The sequence below is a fragment of the Hemicordylus capensis genome, chromosome 2, assembly GCF_027244095.1.
Source record: "Hemicordylus capensis ecotype Gifberg chromosome 2, rHemCap1.1.pri, whole genome shotgun sequence".
Classification (NCBI taxonomy): Eukaryota; Metazoa; Chordata; class Lepidosauria; order Squamata; family Cordylidae; genus Hemicordylus; species Hemicordylus capensis.
The window spans coordinates 353,625,994-353,649,159 of record NC_069658.1 but is presented as its reverse complement, the minus strand read 5'-3'; the positions used below and the strand labels follow the sequence as shown (position 1 = coordinate 353,649,159).

At 45.1% G+C, this 23,166-nt stretch overlaps 1 protein-coding gene across 9 annotated transcripts in view; it reads left to right on the top strand.

Annotated features, from left to right (window-relative positions):
• ACSL6 (acyl-CoA synthetase long chain family member 6) overlaps positions 1-23,166 on the top strand; it is a 166,467-nt gene that overhangs the window by 91,766 nt on the left and 51,535 nt on the right. For all 9 annotated transcript variants that reach the window (XM_053296876.1, XM_053296869.1, XM_053296875.1 and 6 more), the window contains 7 exons: positions 6,192-6,306; positions 8,599-8,663; positions 11,205-11,306; positions 11,403-11,502; positions 12,875-13,053; positions 13,826-13,858; positions 17,758-17,809. In XM_053296876.1, the coding sequence (XP_053152851.1) occupies positions 6,192-6,306; positions 8,599-8,663; positions 11,205-11,306; positions 11,403-11,502; positions 12,875-13,053; positions 13,826-13,858; positions 17,758-17,809 (646 nt within the window). The remainder of the gene's footprint in view (positions 1-6,191; positions 6,307-8,598; positions 8,664-11,204; positions 11,307-11,402; positions 11,503-12,874; positions 13,054-13,825; positions 13,859-17,757; positions 17,810-23,166) is intronic.

Sequence of the window (23,166 nt, the reverse complement as noted above, 5' to 3'; positions counted from 1 at the left end):
TCTGAATGGCTCCCTCGTTGAGGTAGGTACAGAACACAGGCAGTGGTGGGGGAGGCAGAGCAGAGGGCTTGCACAAGTCGGGGGCAGCCAGCACTGACCCCTGCCTCCCAAGCTCAGCCCATGCTGCCAAAGAGCCATGCTAGCCCCACCCACCAAACAGCTGATCAGCCTGGCGGGAAGCCGGAAGAAAGCAGGGAAGGGGGGAATTGCAGAGCCCATGCTGGTGGCTGCCTGGGGAGGAGATTCCCAATGATGACCGCTGGCAGGCTTGCTGCTGGAGCCCTCCAGGGTAGCAGGGAGGCCGGGGCCTCAGACTTGCGCTTCACAGTCCAGGCCTAAGGGGATCTCTGATTAGTATCCTGTGGAGGTTTGGGCTACAATTTGCTGCCTGCAAAAGTCTGAGAATTTGCTGCCAGGAGCAGTTTATTTACTTATTTATTTTTACATTTGTATCCGGCTCTTCCTCTAAGGATCCCAGAGCGGCGTACATGGTTATGTTTATCCTCACAACAACCCTGTGAGGTAGGTTAGGCTGAGAGATATGTGACTGGCTTGTAACAACAAATCTATCCTGCCTCAGTTTAGCATAAGGATTCCGTAAGAAGCCCGCGTTGTCCATTAGGAAATTTTGGACCATAACATGGCTTTATATCCAAGCCATGACACACTAAGGCTGTTCTCATGAGCAGCCCAAGCTGAGTTAGGGTGCTATTTGTCCTGAGCAGGGGCGTAGCAAGGTTGGAGTGGGCCCAGAGATGAGATTTTAAAATGGGGCCCCCCCACTCAGAGTCCAGGGCCTCCACACACCCGAGGCCCCCAAGGATTTAAGTCTGATATTTCAAAATAAGTATGCTGCCTAGAAATACATTTCCCTGAATACACACACGCACACTTCACAATATATAGTGATATACATTGAATACTATATATTTGTGCTACTTTTAATGCCTAGAACACACTAGAAACACTAATTATTAAAATGGCCCCCTCGCTGCAGATTAGCAGAGGAGACTTTCAACCATGCAGGGTGAGCCTATGTATGTTTTCTCAGAATTTTGAATAAATTCAGTAAAGTTTGATTGGAGGTTTTTCACAGGAGGCTTTTAAAGCCCTTTAACACACATCTCCTCTGGAATGGAGGTGCTGCATTCACATGTTGGCCAGATTGACCCTGAAGTCCCTGCGAGTTATTGGGGAGCAGTTCACACGCAAGTAAAATAAAATAAAAGCACCACACATGCTTCACAGTTCTCACTCAGACCTTTTGGGTTGCAAAACAACTTGAGCATAAGTGCATTTATACATGAATAAATAAATAAATATAATATTGTTTGTTTCTGAAATTTTTATAATTTTCTGCCATGAAACAAGCCACTTATAGGACTCTTTTTTTTTAAGCCAGCAAACTTTCCAAGCTGTTTTAAATTAAATATTCAGAGACTTCTCAGTCTCTCCCTCCCCCCATATCAAAGCCCTATGGCAAGCAGATCCCTATATATGGGCGGGGGGTGACCACAAAAAGGAGTTCACATTCTACCTGGCAAATGCTGGGCTGGGCAGAGGGTCTGTTGCAGAGAGCTGTGGGGGCCACTCTGCCTGCCTGCCTCCTTCCTTGGGGCCTCCCTGCAGGCCTACTCCAGTCCAGGCTTCATGGAGGCCTACACAGAGGCCTCCTTGGAAGCCCCACCCACCCGCCGATCAGCTGAGTGGCGGGGAGAAAAGGAGCTCTTTGCAGGCAGCTTGTCCCCTGTATCGATTGCTGGCCAGGAAGACAAAGCAGGAGAGAGGGCGAACAGGGCAAGTGGCTGAGGGGCCTTTGGGCTGGGCAGGGGGCAATGGGGAGTCATGTGAGGTGTCTCTGGGGGGCCCCCAAGGCAGTGGGGCCCCCAGGCAACCGCCTCCCCTTGCCTAATAGTAGTTATGCCCCTGGTCCTGAGCCGCCCTGAGCCTTTTCGGAAGGGTGGTGTAAAAATTGAATGAATAAATAAATAAATTGTGCAGCGCTGAGATCTGTGCGGATCTTGGTGCTGCCTGCCTGCCTATCCCTACTTTTAAGCCTGGTCTTTAACCAAGGTAAAGGGCGTGAGTGCACCCTTAACCCTGGCACTAGGATTGCTTGGGCTGCTTGCAGCTCGAGCGCACACAGAGTCGGGCACCTAGAGCTCTCACCTCACTGGGGTATTCCCCAATGCACTACACTTGTAGTGCGGTGCAGAGTGGGCTATCCAAAGAACAAAGTGATGAAGCCAGACAAACCTCAATGGAGAGGCTATTCAATAAATGGGGTGCAACAACCAAAAAGGTTTTCTCTCTAGTAGCCACTCGCCTAACCCCGTTTGGCAGGGGCACTTGGAGCATTGCCTCCGAATAAGATCTTAAGGTCTGAGTAGAGACATATGGGACAAAGTACTCTCTCAGGTGTCCCGGTCCTCTAATCTAATCTCTATTATGGGTGTTGACATGCCTAGTTGTTTGTTCACTCACATAGATACAGTAAGGTCAGAGGGATTGATCGAAGTCAAAATGTTAAGCAGGCGTTTGTATTTAGAAAGGTCATGTACATGAGTATGTGTGGGTGGATATACAAATCCATTTTACCTTAAAAGCTACAAGCTTTGGCAGATAATTGCTTGCTAAAAGTTTCTATTTATGCTTTGTTATGCATAAAATTACATAACATTTCAAACTTGTAATTTGACTTCATTGATTTTTTTGAATACTTGTTTTGTATTTTGTATCTTCCAAATATTCTTGTTGCTGGCTACAGAAATGCTCCCTGTTGACACTGATATGGAATTAAATGTATATTTCATGAGTTTTGCTGCATCATTCATGTTAGCTAAAAAGCAACTGGTAGGGGGGGAAAAGATTGTTCTCTACATAGCTGTATGCTGCAACCTTCAAACAGTTATTTTTTCTTACTGATTTTAGGTACATAGGAAGCTACCATATACTGAGTCAGAACAAAGTCCATCTAGCTCAGCATTGTCTTCACTGACTGGCAGCGGCTTCTCCAAGGTTGCAGGCAGGAATCTCTCTCAGCCTTATCTTGGAGATGCCAGAGAGGGAGATGCTCTTCCCAGAGTGGCATGATCCTCTAAGAGGAATATTTTACAGTGCTCACGTGTAGTTTCCCATTCATATGCAAGCCTGCTTCCCTAAGGGGACAAGTCATGCTTGCTCCCACAAGACCAGCTCTCCTCCCAGACATCTTGATGGTCTCTCTTTATATAGTGGAGCATTTGCACAAAGCAATTTTGTGGGACTCCTATCTCTAATCTCATCTCTAATCTAATGGCTAAGAATTAGCAGACCCTTTATTTTAAAATAAATTGAGTTACTCTAGAATTCCAAACAAGTTTTTCTTCTGAATTCCCCTTTTTCAAATAAAATGGATACTTAGAGTTAATTATCCTTGGAGAATTATGGTGGGGGTGGGGTTGGGAAGTATTTTTGCCTAAATAATGCAAGGGACAGTGGAAGCTGACCTGCTTGTGCCCTTCTCATACACCTCTACCAAGGACATTGTTCTATGTAAGGGCGGAGCCACCATTGGGCCAACGGGTTCAAAGAACCTGGGCTGCTGACCAATCAGGGGCCGCGAGAGCAGCCCCGACATGCCCCCCGCGTCTGACGTCAGACGCTGGGGTGGTAGTTTAGCTCCCGAGCGGGGGCCGCGCAGCCCCTTCAGGAGCTAAACTAAGGCTGGAGCTGTGTTTGCAGCACCAGCCAGGAGCAGCTCTTCCCTGCAAAGGCAGGGAAGAGTTGCTCCTGGCTGCACGCTGCAAACGCAGCGCCAGCCTAACTAGCTTCTGAAGGGGCCGCGTAGTCCCTTCAGGAGCTAAAAGACTGGCGCTGCCTTCGCAACACAGCCCAGGAGCGGCTCTTCCCTGGAAGAGCCGCTCCTGGGCTGTGCTGCGAAGGCAGCGCCAGCCTTAGTTTAACTGCCGAAGGGGCCGCACAGCCCCTTCGGCAATTAAATTGCAACTCCCGAACGGAGCCTCAAGACTCCGTTCAGGAGCCAGACCAGGCCCCCCGCGTCTGACGTCAGACGCGGGGGGGGGGGGCGGGCGGAGCCAGCGGGGGTGCCTGCCGTGGCTGCACACGGGGCGCCGGTGGGCTGACTACGCCACTGGTTCTATGCATTTAACTGGGACACAGCAGTGACCTGTTGGTGCCATCCTTACTTAAGGGTCATACTAGGCATTTCTTTCTGCACATGTTATACAGCTGCATACTTGTCTGTTCTTTCTTAAGGAGCACATGCAATAGGGCCCGGTATGGACTGAGACTGCAATGGGAGGACTTTGCCCTTGCTGCAGTCCCAATCTGGATTCTTATTCTCTGGCAGTTGCTATTTGACTAGGAAGCAAAGCTCTCATTGGCACCCGGGGTTTTTCTGCCTGGTCAGATCAGATAGCAGCCATGGGGATAGGGTCCAAATTGGGACTGTGGAGGGAACAAAGGGTTTGAAACCCCCTCCCTGCACTGCATGCTATTTAATAAAAAATAAATAAACATGCAGTTTCAGTCCCTTTGACTTTCAGTGCCAATTATCACAATGAATGCAGACCATATGACTGAAATCCCTGGTGGCTAGGGAGGCCTGAGGGGGATGCAGGATTATACCTACCTTCCCTCACACGACCAAGGCAATCCTGGTGCCACGCCTCTTGGCCGTGCATGCAGTCGCCACTGCAGTGAACTGCGTGGTGTTCTGGACATCAGGGAAACACTGCCCAGTCTCCAGAAATCCCACAATGTACCACAGAAGACATACAACCAGGATCACTGGTGGAAGGGCACACTTATGCCCTGCTACCTGAGTAATAGCCCAGAGAAAAATTTTGGGCTACGTGGCAGGGCAGCGCCAGGATCGGCCTTGATCCTAGTGCTTCACGTGAGTAGCCCTACCCCAGTAGGGCTGCGCAAGACCAGGTAGGGCTAATTGTGTGAACAGTTTCAGTTATTAACAAACTATGAAGCTATTCTGATGATCAGTGGAAAGCGGGCTAAAGGTGCTTAGCCTGCTTCCCTCCGATCGTGAGACTCACCAGGCTCGCAGCCGAGCCTGGTTCAGTCAAAGTGGGCCACCTGCTTAAGTAGCCCTCCCCTAAGCCTGGGTGAGTGCTCCACTCACCCGGGCTTTCCGATCGTGAGTTGCCGCGCCGCAGCTCCGTGCTGCGGCAAAGCGCCGTGGCAACTCACGAGTAGACCCCCCGACAGACTGAAAAGCAGCCTCCCGGCTTGGGGGTCTCTCCAGTATGCCCTGCACGCTCGCGCTTGGCATGCTGGAGCTTCTGGGGGCTACATGGCCCCCGATCCCCCACATCCCCCACCAGCTCCGTAACAGAGCCGGCAGTCCTGTGAGCGGCTGGCTCAGCTGCCCAGAGCAGACTGCTCAGTCGTCTGCGGGGAGAGCGGGCTAAGCCTGCTCTCCCTGCTAACCCTCCCCAGGCTCTTCTGACTAATCGTGAGAAGAGCCTCTGTCGGTTTGTTCACACAATGCCATCAATCAGCATTATAGAGCAACTTAACCCCAAAGCCAGATCCCTGTTTCAAAGACTTTAAAAGTAAATGTTGAGTGTGAGGCAGACAAAAAACCGGGAGGGGATGAATGGGAACAAATGCAATTACCTGTGTTTAGGCTCTCATTTCCATTTTGGGTGTGGACTACAGATGGGCCTCTGTATTTGTGGGGGTTCCATTCTCCGCAGTTAACACAGATAGTGAAACCGCAAATACAGGAGTCATTGACTCTATGGGATTGTGGGGGCTAGGTTTCCGGATGTAAAAATGAAATTGGTTTAAAACAGTGAAAAATGGGCAAAATATAGTGCCCTACCATTCTCTGCGGGCTTCTAGCAATCCAACAGTGCCCCCTAGAGGTCAAAATTCTGCCCTTTTTCAGCATATGCCAAGTTTTTTTCAGGGTTATCAGGATTTTATCCACATAATACCAAGGTCTACTGTGGATTGACTGCAGATATGCGAAGCCACAGATGCTGGATCCGTGTATAGCGAGGTCCACCTGTACTTAGAATTATTTTATGATACTATTATTAGGTCTATAATTTAAAGGCTTTATAGCTTTGTCTAAGTAACTGGGATTCGGCTGCACAGAACGTTTTTAGGAAGAGTCTTCCTCACATACCTCCTGATCTCCTTTTGTCTGTATTGTTTCCCGGTAGGGCTGGGATGGCGCAAGAAGGTCTGTAATAGGTGACAGCTCACAATTGCTGACTCACTATTACGATGATGCCAGGACCATGTATGAGGTTTTTAGAAGGGGTTTTAATATATCTGGTAAGTATTTGGACGTGATTAATGTTAATCCATGGAAACTTGTTGCTTAAATTCCTCACTAGTCCAGACAAGCCTTTGCTTCAGTTTCTGTGATAGAACAGTTCTGGGCCTTTTGCCAAAAGCAGATATAGCTGGATGGTGGCTCACCTTTTTGTGCAACATTATTTAGACCCACACTGACCTTGGAGAACAGTCTCACTCTAAGTTCTATGAACAGTAGGTGGAAGGTGTTTTTGTATCTATTAGGTTAAGACGAGTATTACCCCTAACTGGAGAAGATGTTTTATTGCCATTGAGGCATAAAGGTCAATGGAATAACCCTTTGAGATAAATATTGAAGGAAGAACCTAATCTTGAGATTACCCTGTAGATAGTACAGTATTGGAAATTACCTAGATGTCACCACACCTACTTCCTCTACATCAGTGGCCTCCTTTCCATGTCTATCTGTCCTCTTGCAGCCTCCCACAACTTATTTCTATATCTTCATTCATCTTCAGTGACTTCTTTAGTCTCTTGCCACATGTTATTTCTATGAACAGGGAAATTGAGCATGTTCAGGGTGCATTTTCTCCTTCATTGAATAACCACAGAATGTTATCCAGAGGGCATTCAGCTTTAGACCATTTAATAGTTAAATACTGTAGCTGAACTCTGCCTACTTGATTTTGCTGTGGATGGCTGTTTTCCGCTGACCTACATTTACAGGGCTTGGCTGCAGATTGGTTGGAGGTGAAACATCAGATACAGACGGAAGGCAGTGGGAAAATGATATGGTTTGTTGAAGAAATAAATGCAGAGAAAAACATAAAAACCTGCTCTCTAAGATTGCTGCTAACTGATGCTGTTTCTCAGGAACACATACCATGTCCTCAAGTGTATAACATTTCACTAAGAACTAGAATCGTATTCAAGATTCTATGCAGATCATTTTCTGGAGAATATAAATAGCCAGTGCAGGACTTTGTCCCCATTTATTTATCCCAAGCAGAACTCTGCATTTCACAGGATACTTGATTTGGAAGTTAAAGGACACAGTATGGGTCTCATCCTTCCTTTGATCCATATTTTGTTTATGGATGTATCAATATGTGCCAAAAAGGGCAGTGAGACAAATTTATTCCTGACTGTTTTTAGTAGAACAATATAGACACAACTGTGTATTTCTGTGCTAAAGAATAAACAAAAACATGAAGCAAGAATTGGGGGAAGATTTAGGGCATATTATGCCATCAGGGGGGAAACAATCTATATGAACAGAAGCCTAGCTCTTTAGGCCAACTGTCTTTGTGCTAATATAGTGGATAGGTTTTGTCTTTTCCTGTTTTAAAGATGTGCCTAGAATCTGTCACCTTTTATCTGAATTTTCCTTTTCATTTCCAAATTCAGCCTGGAATTTGAAGGAAAGCACAGCACCTCCTTTTCATTCCTGCTCTGGATACACACATTTGAGCATGTGTAGGACTTGTAGCCTTTCCCATACCCCAGATAACTGAACCCAGCACACAAACACCAGGGATGAGATGGCAGGAACAGGGCTTCCAGGCTATAACCATTGCTTCTGGATAGCTCTGAGCCCTGACAACTCTGTCTATCTCTCTCTTTTAAAGTCAGTTACTGGAAGTATACCCCTGTCTCATTCTGCTTCTGCAGGTCTACTGTTGAACATTTTTGCACATGGGGCTCCCAAAAGGGAATATAAGAGTGAGGTGTAAGGCAGCTCATAGCTAAACATTATTGACCCCACATCTTCTACTGCATTTTCCCTTATCTTGTATGGCTGCCCCTTCGTGCATAGAGCCAGACATTGGCTCACATTTGTCTTCCATTCCTCCTGAAAATATGATATTATTACTACTAAACTAGTAAGACGGGTTTCTTAAACATCATTCTATTTAAAACCAATGTAAACCAGACCAATGGTAGGTGACATTCAGAATAGAAATATTGACTGAATAATAATGCTCACACTGCTGTAAGGAAAAGCTATGTTAATGCAGTGGATGTGCTTAATGTCACAGTCACCTCCATATTTAAAAATGAATGCTCCAAAGGGGCCTTGAGCCTAATATTCCATTAAGTAAGATAGTGTTTCTTTTAGTATAGGATTTCTGAGTATGAACTCTTACATTGCAGAAGCACGCATTGAAATTGATAATTCCAGTGGATTTATTTTTAAGTGTGCCATCTTGCTGAGCCTCATTCTAGGTTCCAGAAAATGCATTATTAACTGTTTTTTGGAAAATAATTAAAGGACTTACAACTCCTGTCATATTTTTGTTTGTTTGTTAGAGAATGGTCCCTGCTTAGGATTCAGGAAACCCAGACAGCCTTACCAATGGTTGTCCTATAAAGAGGTAAGCTTCATTTTATACTGTTCTTAGTGGAACAAAAATTTAGAAAAGGATTTCAGAATAATTGTTCTAGTGAAACACAATGTGAGGACTTTTGCAAACACCCCCATCAAAGACGAAATCTGTATCAGGTAAGCCCAATTTCTGCAGTAAGACTGACTTATATACATTGAGCAAATCTTTATAAATTTGCTTGTTTTGAATAATTGCCATCTCCCCCTAATGTGGCCAAGTTCTGCCTTATAGCTAGCAAAATTTGTTTAGAGTTTAATAAGAACTAAGCACTTTAGGGCTTGTGTGTATGTTGCGTCCACTTGTTGGATGTGCTAATGCCATTCATAGTACAGAATACAATACGGAATGAAATTTAACACCGTTCTGTATTAAGCACACACTTTTGCTGTCTTGCCCCCTTTATATTCAGTATCATTCTGATACCAGTGTTGATTAATTTTTACATTTAGTTTTATGCTCATAGTCTTAACTTTTAGCTTCTTCTACTCACTATATTATGTTTTTAGGTAATTTTATAGAGATCCCTTATTACTTTGTACGAGTAGATTGTCTTAACTGGTTTTTGTTTATTTCGTTGTTAGGCTGGTCAAAGACCAAAATAAAGACTGTGCTATGCTCTGCCATCACCCCCAGATTTCCAAGTAGTGCCTAGATTTTAAACAAATTGCCCAGATTACTTAGCGTGCCTGGATTTGCCTGGATTCCCGGTTTGCCTTTTTTTTTTTTTTTTTAAAGCTAAGCTCTATCTAGCCCTTGTAGAAATGGAGTTAGGGAGCAAAACGCTTAGTCACTATTCTGCTAGCTGGATTTCTGAGTAAGGCAGGTAAAGAATAGGAGGCTGACAGGGAGAGATCTACAATGTAATCCCCTGAGGAATGCTGTCTTTGTTTTTTGTCAGCAGGGAATCTCTATAGGGCAGTTGAGAGGAAAGCTTGATTTTGATGTAAATCACTGAGGCGCTTCACACAATGAATGTGAAGCGCCAGGTTGGGTTTGTGTGGGGAGAGTGGGCTTAGCCCGCTCTCCCCACACGAGCAGTAGCTTGTTGCAGACAAGTGGCTGCTCTGGTCGGGTGCTCCTGCGCCTGGCCGCAACTCCGTTGGGAGCTCCAGGGATCAGGGGAAGGGGAACACCACCACGTGGTGCCTTGGCCCCTGAACCCCAGGAAGACACCGCACAATGGTGCACAGTGCCTTCCTGGGGTCCCTCCCCCCTGCCCCGAGTGTGCCAGCCGTGGCTGCAAGCAGCCACGGCTGACACACACTCAAAAAACGTTTAAGGGGAGGGGTTGTTAGGCAGGCTAGCCACCAGGGAACTACCAGCCTTGCCCATGAGCCCAGTGGTTCTCACGATTGATCAAAACCGGGCTGGCCTCCAGTAGCCCGGTTATGATCAATTGTGTGAATAGCTTCACTGCCTACCTGTGTGTTGTAATGTTTAAGGTTCTTGGCTTTATAGTGCAATCCATTCTATGCATGCCTACTTGGAAATACCATTGGTTTCAATCAGATTTTCTCCAACATAAGTGTGTGTATAGGATTGCAAACTAACTGAAAAATTCAGTGTATTTTTTGTGCTATTGCTGCTATTAATATCTCAAACTTTATGTAGTCTTCATTTATTTTCATGGTATTTTCTGGTAGAGAATTACTTTGCTCTAGTAGATATCCAGAGCAAATACAAGTCAACTGGACAGTGCAGCAGTTAATTTGCATAATTTACACCACACACAAATTATTTGCAAAGTAATTTGCATAACATGCAATTTAGAGTGCCCTGATTTGGAGAGTTGAATATGGCAACCCTATGTATAATGTAATTTGCTTCCTGCCATGCCCTGTGAGCCATTGCATGCTGCTATTCCTTGCGGCTGAGCAGCAGCCGAGGAGGAAAGGAAAATCCCTACCCCTACTGACCCTTTTAAAAACAAATATTAAAGCTTTTCAGATTTGGAATGATGCATGCAAGTTCCTTAACACACATGTTGATAAAACTGAGATATTTCCAAAAGTATTTTATCCAAATAATACAACATGAATTGAAGTATGCAGTTTTGGGGCTTTTAACCTTGGAAGTAAGTAATGCTGGCTATTTTAAGAGGCAGAACACTTAGTGCATACAACATGAACTGCTCGAGTAAAATCATTTGATCCATGGACTGTCATTAAAGGGACTACAGGCTAAAAGTGGCAAGATGTTATCTTGCAAGTACTGATCAGTGGACAACTGTCAGAATATAGCAGTGACAACTGCATTTCAATGAGGGCCATTTTACACATTACTTTAAGTGTATGCCCTGGGATCCTGGAAAGTGAAGTAGCTACAATATAGGCTGTACATGTATAGCAAACATGCATCAAGGTCTACTTACTAGGGAACCATAAGGGACTGTGACTCCTTGTTGAGTGTATATTCTGTGGCAGTACTGATTTTGCCTTACATTAATGTGTAACATTTATTTATTTATTTATTTATTAGAGACATTTAAATGGCCCTGGTTCATTGTTTTAAGTGTTCTTTCATTTTCAGGTTGCTGAAAGAGCAGAAGCATTAGGATCAGGCTTACTTCAACAGGGATGTAAGCCATCAACGAGCCAGTTTATTGGTGTCTTTGCACAAAACCGGCCAGAGGTGAGATTGAAGAAAATCAGAGTTTTATCACCAGCTTCCTTTGTCATTTATATTTACTGCAAACTGTAACTTATTCCTTTCATAATCTCTTTCCAGTGGATCATTTCTGAGCTGGCTTGCTATACCTACTCCATGGTTGTGGTTCCCCTGTATGATACGTTAGGCCCTGGAGCTATTCGTTATATTATCAACACAGGTAAAACAAATGTAGATTCATTTGAGTAAATCTTTTCTTTAAATGCTATTTTTGCTGTTTAAAACAAAAGCAAATTTGTCTCTTCAAAAGAAACATTATTTCAGAAGTCACTCTCACTGACCAAGTCCCTATGCCTATTTCCCCCATTTCAACTCCCCCCACCCAATATTTCAACTTTACTTCTCTCTATCAGTTAGTTATCTAGTAGTTGTGCCTTAGAGTCGGTGTCGACGCCTGGTGACCACAGAACCCTGTGGTTTTTCTTTGGTAGAATACAGGAGGGGTTTACCATTGCCATCTCCCGTGCAGTATGAGATGATGCCTTTCAGCATCTTCCTATGTCGCTGCTACCCAATATAGGTGTTTCTCATAGTTTGGGAAACATACCAGCGGGAATTCGAACCGGCAACCTCTTGCTCCCTAGGCAAATTACTTCCCCGCTGCGCCATTAGGTGGCTCAGTTGCCTAGTAAGGGACATTCCATATACTTTTCTGATAACAGGAAACTGCTCTTTAATTTCTATCCAATTACTTTTAACAGTGGGAATCAGAATTTCACCGTAGAAAGTTCTCAGACATTACTCTCAGTTTATAAAATCCTTGAGTCATTGAAACTATGAGCCAGTATTTGAAAATACTGTGGACCAGGGGAGAAGTATAATAAATAGTGGCTAACACAGAGATTAATGAAGCATGAGAGCTTTTCATAAGGTGCCGGTGCTTCTGCACTGCAGATTAAAGCAGTTCCACTGTTCATGTGACTCTCAGGGACCAACTTCTGGATCACACTGAGAACTCTGGGGGTGGAGGGAGTTTAGCAATAATTCCACCCTGCAAGCACATGTGCTTCATTACTCTGGAAAGCAGCACCACCCCCATCACCAATGCAGTTCCAGTGCTTCTCACGAAGTGTTCGTACATTGTTAGTCTGCATGTCAGCCAATGGTCTTAATTTTACTTAGTTTTAGTTTTTTATCCAGCTTTTTAATCAAGTATGGCAAAGTGACACACAGTATTCATAAACTTCCATTCTAAACCTTTCAAATTTTGCAATAAAAATAATAAAACACATTAACCCATGGGAAGAGTCAGAATGGGGGACAAAAATCTAGGGGACAAGTTGAAAAACAGAATGCTAAAGTCCTGAACTCAACCATATGCATTTAAAGAAAAAAGTAGGTTTGCTTTGATGGGGAGTGAGGTTTTAAATTCAAGTATTGTTATGTGTTTGTGTACCTGGGGGGAACCTTTTTGTAACTTTTGTAACTTCCAATGAGAAATTGACCATGGGTTGTTGTTTTTTAAAGATAAATGTGATGCAATAAACTATGTTTTCCTAAAAGTTGTTTTTGTTTTTGTTTTGTTTGTTTAGCTGATATTTCTACAGTAGTTTGCGATAAGCCTGAAAAAGCCAAAGTCCTCTTAGAACATGTAGAGAAAAAAGAGACCCCAGGGTTGAAATCTATTATTTTGATGGACTCTTTTGAGAAGGACCTTAAAGAAAGAGGACAAAGGTGTAAAGTTCATATCCAGTCTATGCAAGAAGTAGAGGTGAGGTTCCTTTGCTTTAATTTATCTAACATTTGTGCAATCAAATCACTAATACTGCTTTACAGAATAAGAACAAACGGGTTGGGTACAATCCCCACCCTACAAACTCATGTAGTGTTTTGTTTTTTTAAAGGGTCAGCACAAGTGCTATAAAATACAGTTGGATCCACTGGGCCAACAGTGGGCCATTAACAATGGCCCAAACAATTAAGAAACTGTGATAATTATCATTACTGGCCAACATCCAGACTAACAAAGTGTGTGTGTGTAGTGATGCAGCCCTTGGGGACATATTTCCAAGAGTCATAGCTTCAGAGTGAAAGGGAGATTAATGAAAATCACCTCTCTCCTGGAGTGTGCACTGCACATTTGCTGCATGTGTGCTTCATCAGTTTGGATGTTGGCCACTATTTATTTCTGTAGGATTTTTCAGTGCTCATAGTATTTTGTACTTCTTCTCTCATTTATCCTTATACTATAGTGATATGTGCAAAGAAGAAGCACACTGCAGAAAGGCCTCTACAGAGCACATTTTTAGATTGTGAGCCCTTTAGGAACAGGGAGCCATCTTATATATTTATTATTTCTCCGTGTAAACCGCCCTGAGCTATTTTTGGAAGGGCGGTATAGAAATCAATCAATCAATCAATCAATCAAATAAATAAATTGTTCGGAGTTTCTCAAACAAGTGAACCAAGCCACATGCCCTAGGGAAAGAATTATGGCTAATCCCCATCTATTAACTTGTTACTGTTTTTGTTAATTCTTTCAGGACTGTGGTCGAGAATGTCGGCGTGTTCCTGTAGTGAGTATAAGCACATTTCCCCCCTGAGTATTTCTTCATAAGCATTGTGCATAGTATGTCATGGATATCTTCTGCACAACCCAAATCTGTGAGCACTGTACATAAGCTGTGTCATGGTGTATGCCCCATTTGTTGTAACAGAACCATTTGTTTTGATAGAACTTGGTGCATGGATCTTGGCAGGTTGTTCCTAAATTTAGTATATTAGTGATTTCCAGTGGTTCCCCAAACAATAATGTCGATATATTAACAATAATAATCACTATAGGATTGCTGATAATAATCACTATAGGATGACAGATTGCTTGAATGAATGAATGAATGCAAGTTTTACTTATGATCATAATTTCATAATACAAGTTCATATGCATATTTAAAACTCTGTGTGTACGTACATACTTAGGTTCCTTTTTTATTTCTGGATATGAGAGCCTCAGGCATGAGGGAGCTTTTTCTTTTTTTAATTGTCTGTGACTTCTGAATAAAAACTTTTAGAAAGTCATTTAGAGCTTCCAGAAATATTCACAACCATTCTTGTCTTAATTTAATTTTATTGCTTTTAAACTGCAGTCAAGAAAAAGTAGGCCAGTACTTTACAGGAAAGTGTTGGAGTGGGGCAGATGAGTTACAGGGCCTACAGAAAGTGTTGGGGGGGCAGATGGGTTATAGGTCCCACAGAAAGTCAATGCAACTTGCAAGTAATGGTATGTGATTAAGAAAATTGGCCAACATAGGAAGCTGCCATATACCGAGTCACACCATTGGTCCATCTAGCTCAGTATTGTCTACAAAGACTAGCAGTGGCTTCTCCATGATCTGCAGTTCCTGAGGATTGCACAGCCCTCAGGAACAGATTTTTACCGGATGAAAGGGATTTTGGAAGGAGGAGAGAGATGTGAAAATTGTTCTCCCCATGCATGTGTGTGGTCATTGCAGGGACACTGAAGGCTGCTTGTGAATCTGCAGTCCTCCCTCTGTCAGCAGGGATGCTGAACGCTACGTATAATGTCCATCCATGGTTAATGTAGCAGCAGAAGGACTGCTGGCTTCTAATATATCAACTAGGGATGTGCATGGAACCGTTCAGCGCTCCATTTTAGCACTGTTGAACTGGTTCCGTGGACCGGCATTTGAGCTGGTTCAGAGGGTGGGGAGGGCTTCTTTAAGGGGCAGGGGAGGCTCTGCCTACCTGCCAGCACCAGCCCCGCCGCTTTCCCCCTGCTGGCGCTCTCATAAAAAGCAGGCATGCGGGACTGCAGCGTCCCTCCCTGCACCCTGGTCAGCGTCACCACAGAAGTGGCCGACGCATGTGCATATGGTGCGTCCGTGTATCGGCCACTTCCATGGTGACACTGATCAGGGTGCAGGGAAGGACACTGCAGTTCCGCGTGCCCACTTTTTACGAGTGCACCGGCGGCGGAGGGGAGGACGGCAGGGGGGAGGACGGCGAGGCAGGGGCTGACAGGTAGGCAGTGCCTCCCCTGCCCGTTAAAGGACCCCCCCCTCCTCCCTCCTGGGAGTGCACAGAACCACACACCCCTAATATAACCTACTTCACAGGGTTGTTGTGAGGATAAACATAACCATGTACACCGCTCTGGGCTCCTTGGAAGAAGAGCGGGATATACATGTAATAAATAAATAATATCAACTTGCTAATAGGAGCAGGTACTGCTATTGAAGAAGACGTTCAATTCCAGAGAAATCAGCCCAATGAAAACTGGTTTCAATGAGGGTATAAGATGGTAGGAGTCACACACTGATAGAGAGATGCTCAAGGCCAAACTACACACTGTACTACAACCATATGTAACGTTACCTGCAATGGCTCTCTGCTCCATTGCAAGGCACCCTTGGAAAGGGTTGGGGGGAGGAAGGCCCTTAATCTTCCTCCTGCCAGCTTTTTTTCCTTGAAGCTCCAGATTCTGGGCAGAAACCTGGAGAGGAGACTATGGCATGTTGAGGAAGGAGCAAGTTAAGGGGCTATCAGGTGCCAGAATGCAAGAATCCTTGGGCCTTCAAGATATTTTGCAGGTTCAGACACAAATTCAGGCAGTGTTCAGACCAGCATTAGTTTTGTGCCCCTGTTTTGGGAAGGCAACATGGTTGCAGTCTGTGACAAGAACCATGCAAGTACCAAGTAAAAGGAGGAGTGGGAGATTGTGCTGGGTGGCTGAAGAGAGGGGAGATTTTGTTGTTTTTCTTTGACATTGTTACTGCAACCTAGAGGTGTTTTACCCTGCAAAAGAAAGTTCCAGTTACATGCCCCTTCTGTTCAGTCGCTCTTATAACGAGTCTCTGTTTGACTATGAGGAGGACAAGCTGCTTCACTCTGGCAGAGCTGCTGCAGTTTTTGCAAGAGAACACTGAAGGGAGAGCCTTACTCCTCTTTAACTTAGATTGCATTGGCAGGACAGGGGATATGGCTAGGGTCACAGATGTCTGCGGTTACTTTGGGGAAATAACTGAATAAAGTAGTAGCTATGCTCCTCCCAGGCACTTTCTTGAGGTAAAATGACTTATAGTCCTATAGTGAGAAAAAGTAGTGTGTGGAGGGCTCCCCAATATGAGAGTTCAGAGGAAAATCTATGAGTGTGGAAGCTCTAGGATAAAAATTCCAAGCTGATAATATTGCATTACTCAAGGCTATAGATAAGGTGGCTGCTCTGCCTCATCTAGGAAGGTTTCAGGTTAAAACCCTTTGTTGTTATTGACCTTGCATACAGTTTAGAGTAATAAAAGGAACCATTGAGGCCTAGCAATTACTAAGAATGTATAGTCTAAATTTTTACAAAGTATCAAGCTGAGAAATCTAGAATAAAAATTATGAACTCTGAGAAAATGGTGACTTGCTGCTTAACAAATATTGTTTGTTAAGATTCAGCTAGGTGTTAGGGGTATGTGAACTGGTTTGACCAGTCCGAATTCGAACCACACTGCCCCCCTAGAAGAGGGTGATTGTCCGAGTTTGGCCCAGCCCCAATATGAACAAAACCAGTCCGAACTGGTTCAGGGTGATGCTTGTAAAGGGGAATGTGCTGAGGATTCCCTTTTACAAGTAAAGGGGGGGATTCCCAAAGGGCATAGTGGAGCAAGAGAGTAACATATCTTCCCACCTGTGGTGAGACGATGGCAACGGGGGACGTGGTGGGGCTCCTCTAAATCCATCGCCAGACTCCCCAATAGCAGATGGGGTGGCTGTGGCCCACTTTGGTAACTGCAGAACACGCAGCGGGCCTCTGTGCAGATGTTGAGGCCATTAGAATAGATCACCTGGTACTGTTGCACAAGAGTACCAATCTGTTCTAATGCAGGTGGAGGCCCGCTGAATGCTCTGCAGTTACCCTCCCCCGCCCTTTGGGAATCCCCCTTTTCTTGTAAAGGGGAATCCTCAGCGGATTCCCCTTTACAAGTTTTGCCCTGTACCAGTCCACAGACCAGTTCGGCCAGTTCAGTGGTCAAATTGGACCAGGACCAGTTTGGCCAGGACCGAGCCAGGTCAGTTCGAATTCCATTCAAATTTGAATCCAATCCATACCGGTTCTGTGCACATCCCTACTAGCTGTAATAGAGCACCTGAAGGCGGAAATTGGATTTCACTGGTGAATAACCAGTTAAACCATTCACATAAAATGCCTGATAAACGATTCATACAAAAGAATCTGTTTAATATATTTGTAGCAAACCCATTGGGGAACAGGAAGTATCAAGACTAGACAAGGCAATACATTAATAATTTCTCCTTCTCCTCCTCCTTCTCCTCCTTCTCCTCCTCCTCCTCCTCCTCCTTCTCTTCGATGCTAGATAAAGATTTGCATTGTAAAGTTACAAGTGGATTAGTTCAATGTACAAATAAACTAAGAAAAATAATAGGACAAATTTTTCTTTGATTTTTCTAGCCTCCTCGACCAGAAGATCTGTCAATTGTGTGTTTTACTAGTGGCACTACAGGTAAATTTTACCACACTGTAATCATTTTCCATGATCTTAAAAATGGTGACATTGTACAGTAATACCATTTTTTGTATATATGTAAATAGATAGCAAATGCATGTAAATGGAAGGTATAATGTATACATTTTATTTTTTACATATATTTCATACATGCCAGAAAAGGTGTGAATACATAACAATGGTACACTGGTACGTATACAAATATAGACTGCTAACTTGTCTACACTTAAATTTTATGTATTATGTTTTCAAAATGAATAGAAATATTTATAGTTAATACTCTGATATCATCTTTAGGTTTAAATCAGATGTCTTTTTTTTGTTTGTGTTTTTTTAATATCACAAACCAAATTTTTCATCTGTTTTACATGCAAATCCTTTCTTATTTCAGAGAAATTCTCTTATTATACTGTTCTCATAAATCTGTGAGCTTCACAAAGCTTTATAGATATATTTAAAACCCTGATTTTATCAAGAAAACATGTGAGTCCTTTTGGGGAACTTCAGACAAGAGTTGACAAGGAGTCCTTTATCTCAGTGATGATTACCAACATTTATTTCTTTGTTTTGTATATTAAATTAGATTTTGGAATTTAGAATACTCCTAAAGCATGCAAAGGTAATGGTGTGTCGCCCCTAACTCCATTATCAAGTATATGGTTACTGAGTCTTTGGCTTCCAGGCACTGAGGCTGTTCACACAAGCAGCCCTACTCGGACTTGGGCCCTACCTGGGTAGGGCTGCTTATGTGAAGCTCTGGGATCAAAGCCGATCCTGGCACTGCCTTTCTGGGTAGCCTAGAATTCCCCCTGCCCTTTTACCCAGGTCCCCGGTTGTGTGTCTGCTTGGGCTTCAGGGCAGCCTGAACAGACAAAGAGCTGAGCACCTAGAGCACTCAGATTGAGGAGAAATCCCTCAATGCATCACGCTACTTGCTTGTTGCGTTTAGAGATTTAAAGATCCAGAAATCCATGCTGGCCGTATGGATGTGTGAGCTGCAGGTCCCACACAAGGCTCCTGGCTGTCTGTGGGGAAGGTAAGATCAGTCTTTGCCTTCTCCTTGTCAGGCTTCAGTGGTCATGATAATGACCTTACTGAATCCAGTTTCAACTGGGAGAGCTGATGTAAGGGGTCCAAATAGCAGGCTGCCAACTTTGCAGTGCACATAGACTAGTGTCAGTGTGATGTGCTCTCTCAGGACATCTGTTGCCCTTTTTTGAAGAGTACTTGTGATTCTTCGACGTGGTCTCTGTCTTCTACACAAATAGGCTATGCACTTGCGCAGAGACCTTGTTGGACTCTTAACAAGCTCGATTCTTCTGTTTTGGGTGGGAATCTCGCCCCTAGCCACTATATGCGGCTGCGCCACTCCTCATCCCCCTCAGTCTTTCTTCGTCCGTGCTTCAGTGAAGATTGTGGAGTTTGCAGCTTGTCAACGAGTAGGATCAAGATATTCATTCCCTTGTTGTTTTTCTCCTTGCTTATTTGGTTTTTTCTTATTGTTTTCCCTACTTTCTTCACATAGTAGCATTTTTCATTCATTGTGATTTAGTTTTGCAGTTTCCCCTACTATTTTGGAGCTCCGATCCCAGCCAGGATGGAGCGTGGTGGCTGGCTGGCCTTTGGCATTCATGCCGGGCATGGCAAACTTTTAAAAATGCATTTGGTGTTGATCTAAGATCCCTTCTCCTGATACTCATACCGAGTGTCTATTGTGCCTGGGGGAATCCCACGTTGTTGAGATGTGTCTTCATTGCCAGAAGTTCACGAAGCAGGCTCACAAAAATAGGGCTTCTTGCCTGCGCGCAGCCCTGTGGGAACTGGCTCTCTGGTCATCAGAAGCCTTGTCTCTGAAACAGTCAGTGAAGATGGCCTCATCAGGACAATTGCAGCATGTGGTATCTGCTCCCACAGAATCCAGAGTCCCGCCCTCAGTACCGGTATCAACGGCCTCAGCCACTATACCATTGATGGCTTTGAGTGAGCCCGCGCACTCAGAAGATCATCTTCCATGCCCAGCGTCCACGGTACCTAAGTCCTCTACAGATCCGGAGATCTGTAGGACAGAAAGGAGAGCTTGACCCGCTGTTCAGCCTCGTCGATACCGAGGCCAAGGTACCGAGGTCAATGCCCCTAAATTCAGCATTGCTGAAAGTCATAAAAGGTCATTGGAAGAAGCCGAGGGCACTTTCCCAGCCCAACAGGCATCTGGAAAGTTTTTATCGGATGCAATTGGGTGATGATATTCCTTTTTGAAAAATCATCCCACCCCAAATTCAGTAGTCATAGAGGTGTCCCTGCAAAGAACCAGAGACCATAGCCAGTCGGTGCCAAGTGATAAAGAGGGCAGAAAGTTGGACTCTTTCAGGAGGTGACTATATTCTGCCTCAGCACTACATCTAAGGGTGGCAAATTATCAAGCTTATAACGCCTGATATAAGCATTTTTTATGGGAGAAGGTAAGCCCGTTTCTGGACTTCCTCCCGCAAGATAAGAGAGATCCGGCCAAGTCATTTGCCAGAGAGGCCATTCAAGTGGCCAATCAAGAACTTTATTCTGCCCGCCATTTGGTGGAATGTGCGGCTAAGATGATGGCCATGTCAGTGGCACTCAGAAGGCACACATGGTTGCAGTCATTGGGACTGCATTATGAGGCCCAATCTAGGATCGAGGACCTGCCCTTCCAAGACTCTAGCCTATTTTCTGAGCAAACGGACAATATGCTACAAAAGATGCAAAAATTGAGGAGCACAGCATGCTTAATGTCTTATAATGTCTCCATGTCTTTGCCTAGTAGTAAGCTGCAGAGGACGGCCAAGTGGTCGCTCTACAAGTCGCGAAAGATTCCTTCCCAGCAGCAGTCGCCTTCAGAATGGCCCTTTCATGGTACTAAATTCCAACTGAAATACAAATCGGGAGGCCAGCCCAGTAAGCCAGCTTTCCAAAAACATTGCTCGGGTATTCCCCAGAAGAAACAATGACTCAGGGCGCTAAAGGACTCGCCTGGCTCCATTCTCGGCGAGCTGGAACAAAGTAACTACGGACCAGTGGGTTCTCACGATCATACGTCTGGGCTATGCCCCCGAGTTTTGCCGGACACAGCCGTGTCTTGGGTTGTTGTGACTCCTTGCACCCTGGAGTTAGAGCAGGAGGTTGCTGCCCTCCTGGAAAAGGACGTGATCGAGCGAGTAGTCAACCCCAACAGCCCTGGGTTCTATTCCAGGTACTTTCTGGTACCAAAGCCAGATGGTGGCCAGCGCCCTATACTGGACCTCAGGGCTCTGAACGACATTTGATGTACAAAAGTTTCCGGATGTTGTCGGTACCAACCATTATGTCTGTCCTGGACAAAGGCATGTGGATGGTATCGCTGGACTTAAAGATGCGTACTACCATGTGTCAATCCGGCCACAGCATCAACGCTGCCTGCATTTTCAGATCGGGGGAATCCCCTATCAATTCAAGGCCCTGCCATTTGGCTTCACGACCACACCAAGGGTCTTTACGAAATGTTTGGCCCTGGTGGTGGCATTCCTGCAGGAGTAGGGCGTGCAGGTACTGCCGTCTCTCAATGATTGGCTGATCGTGGCCTATACCAGGTGGGCTGTTCTGGATGCCCTCAAGATCGTGGTGGACACTCTGCAAGAACTGGGTTTCCAGATAAACTTCAAAAAGTCCCATTTGGAACGCTCCCATCGAATTCAGTTCATTGGGCTGATATTCGACAAGACCTTGGAGAAGGTCCTCCTTCCTGTGGGCCGTATAATCACTCTCCGGAAGTTGGGGGCCGCCTTCCTAGCCAGTAGCCCACAAACCATGAGCTCTATGCAGTGCCTGTTGAGGCACATGACATCCAGTATGTACGTTCTGCCTCAAGTGCGTCTGCGGATGCGCTACATTCAGAGGTCGTTTATGGATGTGTTTGATCCCCTTCCGGATCCTGGCCATCTCGAGCGCACGCCCCCTCCTTGGGTGTGGGCGACAACGGAGTGGCGGCACTTGGGTGTCGGTACTCCTTTCCAAGCCCCTTGAGCCAGCTGGGTGGTAACGATGGACACATCAGAGCTTGGTTGGGGAGTGCACCTGGATGGGCTTCACCTGAGGGGACATTGGTGTCCTGAGGAAAGGACCAGGCATATCAGTTTTTTGGAGCTGTTGGCCATTTTCAACTCTCTCAAAGGCTTTCTGCCCTGATTGGGACCCATTCGGTGTTGATGCAAATGGTCAACATGACAGTAAAAGCCTACGTCAATTGACAAGGCGCAACGTCCTCGAGGAGCCTGCTGTTTCTGGCCTTGGATCTATGGCATTGGTGTGTGGCACATGCACTGTCACTCCAGGTAGTTCACATCCAGGATTGAATGTCCGTGCGGATACTCTGAGCAGGATGACAAGTGGGCACTTCATCAAGGTGTTTTGAGGGATGTGTTCGTGACATGGGGGGTCCCAACTCTGGACCTGTTTGCTTCTCAGGACAATGCGCAGTTTGCCCTCTACTGTTCCAGGGGCAGGCAGGGCGAGGGTTCTCTGGGCGGTGCCTTGGTCATGCCCTGGATGGGCCCTCTCCTGTACTTGTTCCCTCCATTTCCTCTCATCCTGAGCGTCCTGCACAAACTGAGGGTGGATTGGGCCAGGGCAATCCTGATGACCCCATGGTAGACCAGAAGGCCTTGGTTTCCGAACCTGCTGTGCTTGGCAGTGGACTGGAGACGCCTACCCGCCCTGATGGACCTGCTGTCTCAGGAACAGGGACAGTTGCTTCACCTGGATGTTCGGTCCTTTCATCTGACTGCATGGCGGGTCCTGCCGAGTTCCAGTTGATACTTACGAAAGTGTTCGTGGCTGCTAGAAAGCAGTCCGCGTAGAAGTCGTATGATCACAAGTGGACTTGTTTCACTTCCTTTGCTTCCCAACATGGGTTTGATGCATTTAATCCATCTGTGCAAGATGTATGTAACTATCTATTGTCCCTTAAGGAATCTGGTTTGAAGATTTCATCCCTTAAGGTGTATTTGGCTGCCATTGTGGCACGTTCCCCTTCTGACCGGGCTTCCTGATTTAAAGACTCGGTAGTAAAGAGTCTCGGTAGTAAAGAGTTTCCTGAAGGGCTTAACACACATGTTCCCAGAAGCTCCAGTTATGTCACCGGCTTGAGACCTATCGGCAGTCTTTTTTTCCAAATTCAATTTTTATTGATTTTAACAATAGCAATATTATCATTCATTAAAAATACACACATAGAAGGTGGACTTCCCGCTCACATTTCTTCGTGAATCAACAACTATAAAATTTACCCTTGCTATGATAATAATTCAAAACACAAGTTCAAACCCTTACAAACATAATTAATCTAA